Genomic DNA, 13619 nt, shown 5'->3' on the forward strand with positions numbered 1-13619 from the left:
AAACCTGTAAATGAATGGGCATGGCTGTGTTCCAATAAACTTTATTCATGGATACTAAATTAGAATTACATATAATTTTCCAGGTGTCACAGAATGTTCTTCTTTTGATTTTGTTCAAGTATTTAAAAATTTTTTTCTGTTTTCAAATTATTTCTGAAAAGACATCAAGCAATTAAAAATGTAAAAATCATCCTTGACTTGTAACTCATATAAAAGTGGGCAGTGGGCCAGATTTGGCCTGTGGGCCATAGATGTCTGACCACCCCCCAACTTTTTTTTTTTTTTTGAGACAAAGTCTTGCTCTTATCACCCAGGCTGGGGTGCAGTGGTGTGATCTCAGCTCACTGCAATCTCCGCCTGCCAAATTCAAGCAATTCTCCTGTCTTAGTCTCCTTAGTAGCTGGGACTACAGGCACACATCACCATGCCCAGCTAATTTTTGTATTTTTAGTAGAGATGGGGTTTTACCATATTGGTCAGGCTTGTCTCAAACTCCTGACCTCAGGTGATCCACTTGCCTTGGCCTCCCAAAGTGCTGGGATTACAGGCATGAGCCACTGTGCCCAGCTTTCTGACCTAACAGTTTAAAAATAATATTGTGTATATGTTAGGATTTTTTCTTTTATTGTTGTCAGTTTTCAATTATCCAAAATGTCCAAACAACGTTGAATAAGATCTCTATTATTACATTTGTTCACATTTTTCCTACTTTTCTTGCCTATGAGGTCCAGAAGATAAGGGATCTTATCTGACACATAACAGGGGCTCAGCAAATGTTTCTTAAATGAATGAAGTTAAATTATGCAATCTCCATATAACAGAGTACTAATACAACCATTAAAAATTATGTTGAAGAGTTCAAGATTAATTGCGAAGGGGAAAAACAAAACAAGTTACACCATAGCTACATAAAATACAACTCTATTTTAAAATATATGTGTCTCCCTTTGCAGGGGAAATCATCTAGTAGGGTATGCATAAGTGTTAATAATTATTATATCACTATGCTTACAAATTTAGTTTGCTCTAAAATATTTTTGCCTACCTATATTTTTGAGTTTTCAAAAATGGGTGTGTTTTCTGTCTGTGATTGATTTCTCATTATTGTTTTTGTTTTGACTTACAGCTCTGGTTCCCTGAAGGAATTTGGATCTGATCAAACGGAGGCACCATGTCTGAACAGACCCCATCATTGTGGTCAGGGGCTGGGAGTGACTAAGTCAGATATTAGCTTGGGAGGGGGTGGGTAGAGACTACTTGTCAGGGCCAGCCAGTTTCCCAATGTACTTTAAAAACTTGAAATGAGATGCTAGGACCTCTCGAGTTCAAGGCCAGAACCTTGGATGAGGCCTCCTCACTCTCCCATAAGATCCTCATAGGCCCTGGTGAAATTTGGTATATTATTCTAAGAGCAATGGGAGGTCTAAGAAGAATTTTGTTCATTTAGTCTATCAACAAATACTTGCTGGGCGACCACCACTTGCCAGGCACAGTTCTAGGCACTGGGGATAGGAGAGGACAGAATAGAGAGAAATCCCTACCCCTAGGCAATACACCAATAAAGGAAAAAATGGTAAATGGAGCGGAGGTAGTCTAGGGGCAGTGGCATTAGTCTGAAGAGACATCTGAGCCAAGTCGGCTGAGTCCGGATCAGGCAGCAGAAACCAAGAGGACAAAGGCCAGCAGTGGTACAAGCTTGGTACAAGTGAAGGCCTGAGAGAAGGCTGGTGGGGCAGAGGAAATGCAGGAGCTACCTCAAGTGACCACGATAAAAAATTTATTATAAGGTGAACACACTTTCTTCTAAGTAAAATTGGAATTGAAATCCCATCCCAAAGGAAGCCAGTGGTAGGTTTTAAACAAATGAATGACATGTTCTGGTTTATTTTATTTTATTTTTTGAGACGGAATTGTGACTCCATCTTGGCTCATTGCAGCCTCCACCCCCGGTGTTCAAGCAATTCTTCTGCCTCAGCCTCCTGAGTAGCTGGGACTGCAGGCGTGTGCTACCATGCCTGACTAATTTTTGTATTTTTAGTAGAGATGGGGTTTCACCATGTTGGCCAGGCTGGTCTCGAACTAGTGACCTCAGTTGATCCACCCACCTTGGCTTCCCAAACTGCTGAGATTACAGGCATGAGCCACCTCCCCCAGCCATTCTGGTTTATATTTAAAAGATAATTCTTGCTGCTGTGTGAGTGGGCAAGAGTGGACCGCAAGGCCAGAGAGTGTCACAACAGGGGTTGGTAGCCAGAGGTGAAGGTGGCTCCAACTACGGCGGAGGTGGAAATGGAGAATGGAGGTGTACTTATTCATTTATGTTTATGAGGTAAAGTTACCAGGACTTGACTCAGAACTAGATTTTTTTTTTTTTTTTTTTTTTTTTTTTTTTTTTTTTGAGACAGAGTTCTGCTCTGTCGTCCAGGCTGGAGTGCAGTGGTGCAATCTTGTTTCACTGCAACCTCCACCTCCCGGGTTCAAGCAATTCTCCTACCTCAGCCTCCGGAGTAGGCTGGGATTACCAGCACACGCCACCATGCCTGGCTAATTTTTTTTGTACTTTACTGGAGACAGGGTTTCGCCATGTTGGTCAGGCTGGTCTCAAACTCCTGATGTCAGGTGACCTGCCCACCTCAGCCTCCCAAAGTGCTGGGATTACAGGCATGAGCCACCTCGCCCAGCCAGAACTAGATTTAAACAGGAGACACACACTATTCAATTTCTGTTTGTTTTCATTTTAGCAGCATTATTGAGATACAATTCTTATACCAGGAAATTAACCCAAAGAGTGTACAATTCAATGGCTTTCAGTATCTTCAGAGTTGTGGAACCATCACCACAACCAACTTTAGAACATTGTTATTACTCCATAAAGAAACCTTGCATCTGTTAGTCATACTCCTCTTTGTCTAAGGGATGAATGGTTTCTTTCTCTATTTATCTATTCCTCAGTTGATGGACATTTAGTTTGTTTCCACTTTTTGGCTATTATGAATAATGTTTTTGTGAACATTCTGGCTTCATTTATCTTGGGTATTTACCTAGGAATAGAAAGGTAACTATGTCTAAGCATATGAGGGGCTGCCAGACCATTTTCCAAAGCAGCCACATCATTTTATATTCCCAATGGCCGTGTATGAGGAATGTTGATTCAGTTTTAAGATCACTCTTGCTGCCGTGTGGAGAAAGGATAGGAGGAAGACTGGGGTGGGGCAGGGGAGTGTTGGGAGCACTGTGGAAAGTGGAGAGATCAGAATAGTTAGCAGAAGTTGAGGGATCTGAGTAGGGTTCGAGGACATTCAACTTAAGGTAAACTTCATACCATTTTACGGTATGGCGCAAAGATTCGTGAGCGCTCTTTACACAATGAATCACCTCTTTAAATTAAAAGATTCCAACAGAGAGGGCTTGTTAAAACAGATCTGCCGTTTTCAAGTCTGGAGTCCTAAAGCAAACTGGTATGGAACTGCTTAAACATCTGTCCCCAAACAAGCTCCTGCAAGCAGGAGGATATTTTCAGAAAAGCAAGAGGAGCCAGTGGGTGCAATAAGATTTCCACACCTTTAAGTCATGAAAACACAGGGCTCAAGTGACAGCCTTGTGCTTAGGACTCTCATGGCAACAGGCATCAATCCTCCTGCCCTACAGCACTGCCCTGGCCTCTCAGCCCAGAGAAGGGCTGGCTTGTTTCCAAGTTGACAACTGGGCAGCAGTCCTTGACTCTCTGAAGTTCCTCCAGTTCAGAAATGGATGGGAAATGAACATCTGTCAAGCTTCAAATGTGCCCAGCATTGGGTTATAAATGACATTTCACTTCCATCACTTATATTGGTGAAGCCTCACAACATATCACCAAGGTGGAAATATTTCCCCCAATTAAAGATAAGGACAGTTGGCCCCTTTGCCTGGGGAGGTCAGAAAAGGCCACTTTGAAGAGATGGTAACTTAACTGATACCAGCTACACAGGGATCCAGAGGAAGAACATTCCAAGTTAAACTCCAAAATTATTCATTTGCTCTCTAGATGTCTTTATTTTTATTCTTATTTAATTTTAATTTATATTCATTAGTACAAATAAGGGTGAAAAGTTGCCTTCTAGAAGCAAATCAAATTTAATTTCATTTAACATGTAACTCTGAATAGAAATTATAATTCTTTTTCCTTATTGTTTCTGATTTTATACTCAGGGTCTGTTCTCTGCTACATCTCCCAAGCCTAAGCCTATACCCGTCACCTACCCCCATAACAGAGACAATACCATTGTCTCTATTAGTGTGTCTTTTTTTTTTTTTTTTTTTTTTTTTTTTGAGACAGAGTCTCACTCTGTCACCAGGCTGGAGTGCAGCGGCACAATCTCGGTTCTGCAACCTCAACCTCCCAGGTTCAAGTTATACCCTGCCTTGAGTAGCTGGGACTACAGGCGTGCACCACCACGCCTGGCTAATTTTTTGTATTTTAGTAGAGATGGGGTTTCACCATGTTGGCTAGGATGGTCTCAATCTGCTGATCTTGTGATCTGCCCGCCTTGGCTTCCCAAAGTGCTGGGATTACAGGCATGAGCCACCACGCCCGGCCCCTAATGTGTTTTAATCAATGGGTAAGGTTCTGGAACATGGGAGACACAATCCTCATGGTCTGGCTGTGCCACTGTGCAGGAAGCAGTGACTTTGACCTCTTGAACTTCCCACTGAAGATGTATCTCCAGATAAATACCATACTGTCAATCAAAAGTTTCTCACTCTAAGGTTAATATGCCCTCTCAAATGAAAGAATTAGTTTTCACTGTATTCCTCAAAGCTAGACCCATCCTAAGATCTGTCTGTTGGGTCTTTAGGATGGCCCAATATATAACATTCCTCTTCCCCGCTGAGCTGATCTAATTGAAATGCAAGACTGAGGTGTGAGGCTGCTTTGAGACCAAACTATCACCTTATTATCAACTAAAGTTAATACTGGTGATTGTGGCATATATCCACTGGCAAGCTGAATTCCTGATGCTTACCCATCTGGTTACAATGCTAGGCCAGGGCAGCTCTGCCCACCAGGTGCACCTACCCTTTTAAAATTGATGGGTAGAAGAAAACGTGTGCTTCCATGGGTAGATTACTCCATGAGCAATAGGGAGGAAGAAAAAAGAGCTCTGCAGGCTCAGTCCCTGCTCCAAACCTAATTAATTATATATTCCCCCTTGCAGTGGAAAAAGTGGTAAAGATAATTGAGAGAGGCTATGGAAAAATCAGGATGAACAGGGAAGAAACTTCCCCACCTCCCTCTCTTCAACACACACACATCCAAGGCTGGATTCTGGATGTCCTAGCTCTGTCAATATATATTAATGTGATGTTGGGAAAGAATACTGACCCCCTTCTGGATCTCAGATTCCCCCACTCTCAATTAGAGATGGTTCTTCCCTCCCAGCCATGCAGAATTGCTGTGCACACAAAGGATGAGTAAGTACGTCAAAGGCTTTGCAAAGTATGCAAAACTGAAGAATCCCTAAGGTATTACTAACATGGAGAAATTGCAGCCACTTGACTCAGGATTTGCTCTTGCAGGGTCTTCGGACAAACTGGCAGAGATCCAAAAGAAGAACGAGTGAGAGGGTCTCATGAGGTTATTTGACTCCTTAGACTTGAGCTTGGCAGCTTCTAGCACTAAGACGCCTACTCATTTCCTCCTGGGTACGTTTCCTCTAGTTCAGGCATCCCCAAACTACGGCCCCACGGGCCGCATGCGGCCCCCTGAGGCCATTTATCCGGCCCCTCGCCGCACTTCAGGAAGGGGCACCTCTTTCATTGGTGGTCAGTGAGAGGAGCACAGTATGTGGCGGCCCTCCAACGGTCTGAGGGACAGTGAACTGGCCCCCTGTGTAAAAAGTTTAGGGATGCCTGCTCTAGTTGGTCCAGATGAGAGGTAGTACCCTGGTATCTGCTTCTCCTGTGTGTGTTCTGGGTTCTGGAGAGTCAGCCTTCAGTTTGAGAGATGGTTCTTGTAGAGGAATACATGCTATCCCAACTCATATTCTTGTTTTAATATAAAAGGGTCTTCATTAACACTTGTATTTGGGGTAAGACATTCTATTATTTCTTGAAAATGGGAATTAAGGAATCCCTGGGTAGGAGGGATTCCAACTCCTCAGGGGACGAGGTTTGTGGAGAGAGCTGCAAAATGAAAAACCAGCTGGGGCCTGGAGTGGTGGCTCATGCCTGCAATCCTAGCACTTTGGGAGGTCAAGGTGGGAGGATTGCTTGAGCCCAAGGGTTTGAGACCAGCCTGAGCAACACAGTGAGACCTCATTTCTACCAAAATTACAAAAAGTTAGCCAGACGTGGTATGCATGCCTATAGTCCCAGCTACTCAGGAGGCTGAGGTGGGAAGATGTTTTGAGCCCAGGAGGCAGAGGTTGCAGTGAGCCCAGATTGCGCCACTGCACTCCATCCTGGGCGACTGAGCCAGACCCTGTCTCAAAGACAAACAAACAAACAAACAAAACCCAGCTGGAGAGTGTTAGGAGGGCAAAAACAGACAGAGGTGGACACAGGCCCAGAGGCAGGGCAGGGCTGGGCAAATCTGCCTAATGCTTTCAAGAACAAAATCTTCCCAAAGACTTTATTTAATGGGGAATGGATCTGGAACCTCTTCTTCTTCCAAATACTTCCTCTGGGTGCACTTTACTGTTTCATCCTTCAATTGTTCAGAACCAGTGGTTCTCAACCCTGTCAGTACCCTGGATGCACCTGAAGGGATAAAAAAAAATGCCTGTCACCATTCTCTCTTATAAGATGGGCCTGGGCTCGTGTACGCTCTTTGGTTTGCCTGTTTTAAACTTTGATTTAGAAATAATCTCAAACTGAGTAAACAACTGACAGAAAAAGGACAGTACAAAGAACATCCACAAACTCTTTTACTCAGAATTGCCTGTTTTTCCCCATTTTGTCTCATTTATCCTTTATTCTATTTCCATATTCTGTTTTCTACATTATGAAATGAAATGCTTTGAGAGTAAGGCATCATACTTCCTTAAACATAAGATCAGCTTCGATGTGCATTTCTTAAGAATGAGATATTTTCTTGCATAGCCAAAGTACAGTCAACTCCAGTAAACTTAACATTGATACAAACACTTTTATCTTCTTTTCCTGCTGTGTTCCAGTTTTGTCAACTGACCCAATCAACTCCTTGTAGCTATTTCCTCACATCAGTATAGAATTCAGTCTAGGACAGGCACTGCATTTAGTTGTAAAGTCTTTAACTTTTTTTTTTTTTTTTTTTTGAGACAGAGTTTCACTCTTTTGCCCAGGCTAGAGTGCAGTGGCACGATCTCGGCTCACTGCAACCTCTGCCTCCTGCAGAGGTTCAAGCAATTCTCCTGCCTTAGCCTCCTGAGTAGCTGGGAGTAAATGCATGCCCCACCACGCCCGGCTAATTTTGTATTTTTAGTAGAGGCAGGGTTTCTCCATGTTGGTCAGGCTGGTCTCGAACTCCTGACCTCAGGTGATCTGCCTGCCTCAGCCTCACAAAGTGCTGGGATTACAGGCATGAGCCACGGGCCTAACTGGTGAGTTTTTAAAAGATCTTCGTGTGGAGTCTATTATCTTAAGTGAAATAACTCAGGAACAGAAAGTCAAATATCGCATGTTCTCACTTATAAGTAGGAATTAAATAATGTGTATGCAGGAACACAGAATGTGGAATAATAGACACTGATGAGGGATGATAAATAGCTTACTGGGTACAATGTACCCTTTTCATGTGATGGTTGCACTAAAAGGCCAGACTTCACTACCACACATTGTACGCATGTAAAAAGCAATTGTACCCCCTAGACTTATACAAATTAAAAATAAATTGATATTTTGGAATATTTTGGATACATTGGTATAGTAAAAAAAATAAATAAGGGCTCCGTAGTGGTTTTAATGTGCACCCTGGGTCACTGTGTAAATGAATATTCATTTACTACACCACCACATATTGAGTGCCTACCAGGTGTAAAGTATTATGAATAAAATTACAGAGTTTAGTACTTTAAGGACATACTATCCACAAGTCAACTATAATGTCAGAGGGATGAGTATCATGAAACAAACCTATGGAAGGAAACTTTAATTAAACTGAACAAGCTTACTGAGGAACTACTATGTGCCAGACATTGTGTAAACTGCTGGAGAAATAGATGGATAGGTAAAACTAATTAGTACACAGTTAAAAATTAATTAACATATTCTTAATCACAAAAGTAAGGTTTTAAAAAGGTTTTTCTTAGAGGAAGTAGGACTCAAAAGATAAGCAGGATTTTACTTTTAGAGATGAAGACATTTCAGGAGAGGAAACTGCACAAGGAAAACTAGGTGCGTGCACAGTGGAGTAAGGAAAGAATCGTATTTCCTGTGACCTGAGAATTGGATGCATAGGGATGTACCAGGAGATTGTGCTGAAGAAGTAGGCTGGAGAATGTGTGATGGTACACTTTGTAAAACAATTTGGCAGTTTCCTAAAAAATTAAAAGTTATCATGCAACTTAACAATTGTACTCCTAGGTATCTACACAAGAATACACAAAGACTTGCACATGAATGTAATATTCATAGCAGCATTATTCATAAAAGCCAAAAGGTAGAAACTCAAATGTCCATCAACTGGTGAATGGATAAATAAAAATGGCATACCCATATAATAAGATAAGTGAGCAATAAAAAGGAATGAATTAATGCTATGTGTTACAATGTGGATGAACCTAAATGAATTAGATGGAGGACAGGCACGGTGGCTCATGCCTGTAATCCCAGCACTTTGGGAGGCCAAGACATACTGGCAACCAGGCAAGACTCAGTCTCAAAAAAAAAAAAAGCAAACAACAACAACAACAAAAACTTAATAGATGGGTAAAACTCTGGACTAGACAAATTATTTAGAAGACTGGCAAATTGGAAGGCAAGGAATTCACCAGGGTGCAACACAAAGACAAAATCTTTTTTCAAAAAATTACATCTCAGGATACAGATAGTGAGGCTTCCTCACTTACCTAATGGTAGTACCAGAAAACATAATGTAGGTAATGGCTAGGAAGCAATATTGCAAGAGAAAATCAGTAATAATTTTCCAGAATTAAAGAAAGCACATGCACACCTGTAATCCCAGCATTTTGGGAAGCCAAGGCAGGAGGATTGCTTGAGCTCAGGAGTTTGAAATCAGCCTGGGCAACATAGTGAGACCCTGTTTGTACAAAAAAGATTTTTTTTTAATTAGCTGGACATGGTGGCCCATGCTTGTAGTCCAGCTTGAGCCTGGGAGGTCAAGGCTGCAGGGAGCTATGATCACACCACCGCACCACTCCAGCCTGGATGACATAGTGAGACCCTGTCTAAAAAAAAAAAAAAAAAGCACATTATAATGCTTAACAGATAGTACCTCACACTTTTGCAGAAGATAAAGATAAACTGAAACCAAGACAGTTCTAGTAAACCTGCTGAACCACAAAAATAAACTAAACAAATCTGAAATGTTATCAAGGACAAAAGGCAGCTTATTCACAAAGGAATGAAAATTACATAGGCAGTAGCTTTTTTAACCAGCAACAATTAGTACCAGAAGACAGTAGAGTACTATTATCAGTGTGGTATGGGAAAATAACTATTCACTAGAATCTTACATCCAAATAAATTATCATACAACCGTGAGGGCAAAATTAAGACATTTTCCAATATACAATGAATTCCCTCCCATACCAACACACCTACGAAAGAACTATTAAAGGATGGACTTCAGCCAGAAAAAAAGTGAACCCAAGGGATCACTGTAGATCCAAGAAAAAAAAAAATGAGCAGAAAAATTGATAAAATGTCAGTAAATTTAATTAACTTTTAACTACAAGAACTATTTTTAAATTTAAGAAGAAATAGATTGAATGCGGTAGCACATGCCTGAGCTTTGGGAGGCTGAGGCGGGAGGATTGCCTGAGGCCAGGAGTTGGAGACCAGCCTGGGCAACATAGTGAGACTCTATTTCTACAAAAAAGTTTTTGAAAAACAAAAAAATTAGCTGGGGGTGAGTGGTGGTGCACACCTATTCCTAGCTACTTGGGAGGCTGAAGTGGGAGGATCACTTGAAGCCAAGAGTTTGAGGCTGCAGTCAGCCATGACTGTGCCACTGCACTCCAGCCTGGGTAACAGAGCAAGATCGTGTCTCTTAAACAAACAAATGTAAGTAAAAATAAAACTCTAGGCAGCAATAATAGGATGGAAAGGAAGGGGCTGTTAAATGAGTAAAATATACAAAGTTTTTTCATGGGAAAAAACAGTTACTAACCTTGTTGGAAAAAAATCAGAGTAAGAATATATGTTGAAAAATAAAAGATGATTCTGAAAATAATAGAAATAAAACCTAAAGCTCTCAAACCAGTAGTGGAATATGAATTACTTTACTAATCCGACAGAAGGCAAGAATGGAAGAAAAAAGGAAGGAGAAAGAATGTTAAATGAAAAACACAAGATCCAATAGAAGAAAACACCAGATATATCAGTAATGGCAATAAATGTCCGTGGATTACAGTTACCTGTCAGAAACACAACCAAAATAAAAGTCATAGAAAGATTAAATATGACAATATGAAAAATATTTCATACACAAATAGTAGCCAAAAGAAGGGTGGCCTATTAATAACAAAAATTTCTAATTTAAACAATTAGCATAAAAATGGTAAACAAAGGCACTACATAAGCATCAATCATGATTTCCAATACAGAATATACTTTAAAAAACACTGCCTACTGTGTGCCAAGAATCATGTATGCCTTCTATATTGCTATATTTTCAGGCTTGGCACATAATAGGTATGTCATAATATTGCGTGGAATGATTACTACATTATATCGAAGTGATCTGTTTATGTGTTTGTCATGCCACAAAGGCAAGACCATATCTTACTAATTATTATGCCATTAACATTCAGTATAGTGCTGGCACATAGTAGGAATTTCACAAGTCCACAGTAAATTTGGGGATCACCTCTTCCATAAAATCTCCCCTCACCGTTCCTCCCATACTGATTTGTCCTTTGTTTCTACTTAAATACTCATAATTAAAACACTCGTAATCAGAAACACCCAATTTAGCAACCAAGACATATTCTTCTAGCTTTCTCTCAATATTTCAAATCCTGTTTTTCTAAAAATATTTTAAATTCTTTGAAGATAGAGAAGATGCCTTGCCCTGTGTCAAGTGCCTTTTCAGGTACTTGAATAAATACATATTTTGGTTGATGTCACTGTTTAGATCAATAGTACCAGCCATACAAGTCAAGGACTGTAAGGGTTATCGCCATTCCATTTTTTCATCCCTTGACCAAAGAGAGCGCTGTTTGGAGACAGGTTCATGTGCAAAGAATGTGAAGTTAATGAGACAGGTGGGAGAAGGCGGCTAGTGTTCAATTCCAAACCTCTGTGCTTTATTCCTCCTGGCAAAACAGTGCAGTTGTTGGGGCGGGGGAGAGGGGGGAGAATGTCTGTGATCCCACAAAAAAGTGGGTGTGGGAAGTGAGAGGGAGATAGTGAGGAAAGAGAGCATGTTCCAGACACTACAGGACAGACCTGGACCTGACTTTTCCCTGGCAGGCATGGCACCAGGAGTTTATTATGAGACCAAAAGCAAACCCCAAGGTAAACAGCTAAATTAATCCACTTGAAACCTTGCATAGGAGGCAGTGAGGGCTGTTGTTGTCCATCTAGAGAAGGCACAGAGGGGAGTCAGTGACAAGGAGGTCCTAAATGGGGAGCTGCAGAGGGTTAACAAAGACGAGATATCTTTTTGCTCGTCTTGTTGAAAAAGACATAGTGTGGAGAGGTTCAATCAGGGCCCTGCACGAGGTAGGGAGGTGGGCTGGCTGACCTCCCAAGGTCCTTCCTAATCTCGTAACTATTTGGTGAATCGTGCTCTTCCGCATTTATGCTCCTACACACGTCTGCACCCAGTTTGATAGTAAGTCCCCAGGGCTGCATTCCAGGTTTAGTGCGGTCCCACGCAAGCTCAACAAATGACACAAATATTTGTTGAATGAAGGAATAAATGGATCAAGTGTTTAAACAGAGCCTACATGACCTCTCCAGCTGTAAAGTATAGCAGTTGAATGAAATCCCGACATTGTAGGCACCGCCACTTGAGCAAAGCTGGCGGACGGACACACACACAAACGCGCGCGCACGCGCGCGCGCGCACTGTATTCACATTCCCACCTTGGAAAAGCGCAGACCACCTGCTCAGCAAGCAGGTTGTGGGAGTTTCCTTGGCCAGGATCCTCTTTCTCTGCTGCTTTAGGATGGTGCCTTTAGAAGGTCAAGTCACCCAGATTTAGGACCGCTTCCTTTCCCGGTTGGCCTCCGGGACAAAGTTTCTGCCTGGATTCGGCCCGGGCCTCCCGGGACGCGCATCCGCACTCCCTCCCGGCTCCGGTGCCCCGGGCGCTCAGCTAGCTGGCCAGCTGCGCCCCACCTTACCTTGGTGAGCTGGGCGATCTTCTTGCACATTTTCACGTGCATCTCGGGATCACAGTCCATTCTCCAGCCAGCGCCACCCCGGGCGTCGGCTTTGGATCCTAGGCAAGTCCCAGGCGGGTTAATTTTGCTGTTGAGAGCAGAAGCCATCGCTAAAACGCGCCCAGCACTCAAAGACTCTCGCTCGTGTTCTCCCTACCCAAAGTGTGCACGTGCGTGCGCGCGCGGGCGTGCGAGAATGTGGGCTTTCTCGGGAGAGGTGGTACTGCAGTCCCGCCGCCTGCACCGCCGCTTGGCCCCCGCTTCCCGGAGGTCTCCGCCTCCTGGGCCCACCCGCGAGCCCACCCTTTCTCCTCTCCCGCTGGCTCTCTGGCTAGCTGGCTCCGCGGGCACCCGAACCCTGCGGCGAGGCGCCGGCACCCCGCACGTGTCGCTGGCGATCCGCCTGCAGCTCCCCAGCCAGTGCGGGTTTCATCTGCAAGGGGAGAGCTTCCGCCGCGAGGAGCCGCCAGCCTTGCGGGGGCTGCGCTGGGCGGGTGCGGCGCTCTTGGACACGTGGGTGGCGCGCGACCCTGCACTCCGTGGCGACGGACCCCACCCGAGGTGGGCATCTCAGGCCAAGGAGCAAGAAGAGCCTCCAGAGAGGGACAGGGCACAGTGACCCGCGGCTCCCGAGTCTCCGAACTGAGGGCGGAGATGGGGGTGGGGGACGAGATGCTAAGAGAGGGGCGGGTAGGTGAAGGAGAGCCACCGGGACTCGAGAAGGTGTTGGGGGTCCCGGGCGCACTGTGTGAGCCAGCGCCTGAGTTGCGGGAGTGCACGGCGGGGCTGGGGATGGGAGCCTCCCTTTCTGGATCTTGGAGAGGAGCCAGACGTTGCGGGAGGATTGCCGGAGATGGCCAAACAAAGGGGAGAAGCCAAGGGAATGGCAGGGTGAGTAACCGAAATCTGAGATTCAAGTGCGAAACGTGTTATGCAGGAAGCGGTAGGGATGCAGAGACAAAGTCATTAGAGGGGTAGAAAGGATGGTGTCAGGTGCGGGAAAGGAATGGAGCAGTTAGATGAGTAATAGATGGAACTGAAAATCTAAGTAAACTGAGCCCAGTGAAAGTAAAATGAGTTGTCCAAAT

The 13619-nt window shown here is 43.6% G+C and overlaps 1 protein-coding gene across 1 annotated transcript in view; it reads right to left on the bottom strand.

The window, feature by feature from the left end:
* The window catches only part of FAM184B (family with sequence similarity 184 member B), a 137705-nt gene extending 124431 nt beyond the window's left edge, over nucleotides 1–13274 (bottom strand). The window contains exon 1 of the mRNA XM_003927463.4: nucleotides 12493–13274. Within this exon, the coding sequence (XP_003927512.1) occupies nucleotides 12493–12639 (147 nt within the window). The 5' untranslated portion in view covers nucleotides 12640–13274. The remainder of the gene's footprint in view (nucleotides 1–12492) is intronic.
* Between the last annotated feature and the right edge of the window lie 345 nt (nucleotides 13275–13619).

Source organism: Saimiri boliviensis, chromosome 3, assembly GCF_048565385.1.
Source record: "Saimiri boliviensis isolate mSaiBol1 chromosome 3, mSaiBol1.pri, whole genome shotgun sequence".
In the NCBI taxonomy this organism is placed as follows: domain Eukaryota; kingdom Metazoa; phylum Chordata; class Mammalia; order Primates; family Cebidae; genus Saimiri; species Saimiri boliviensis.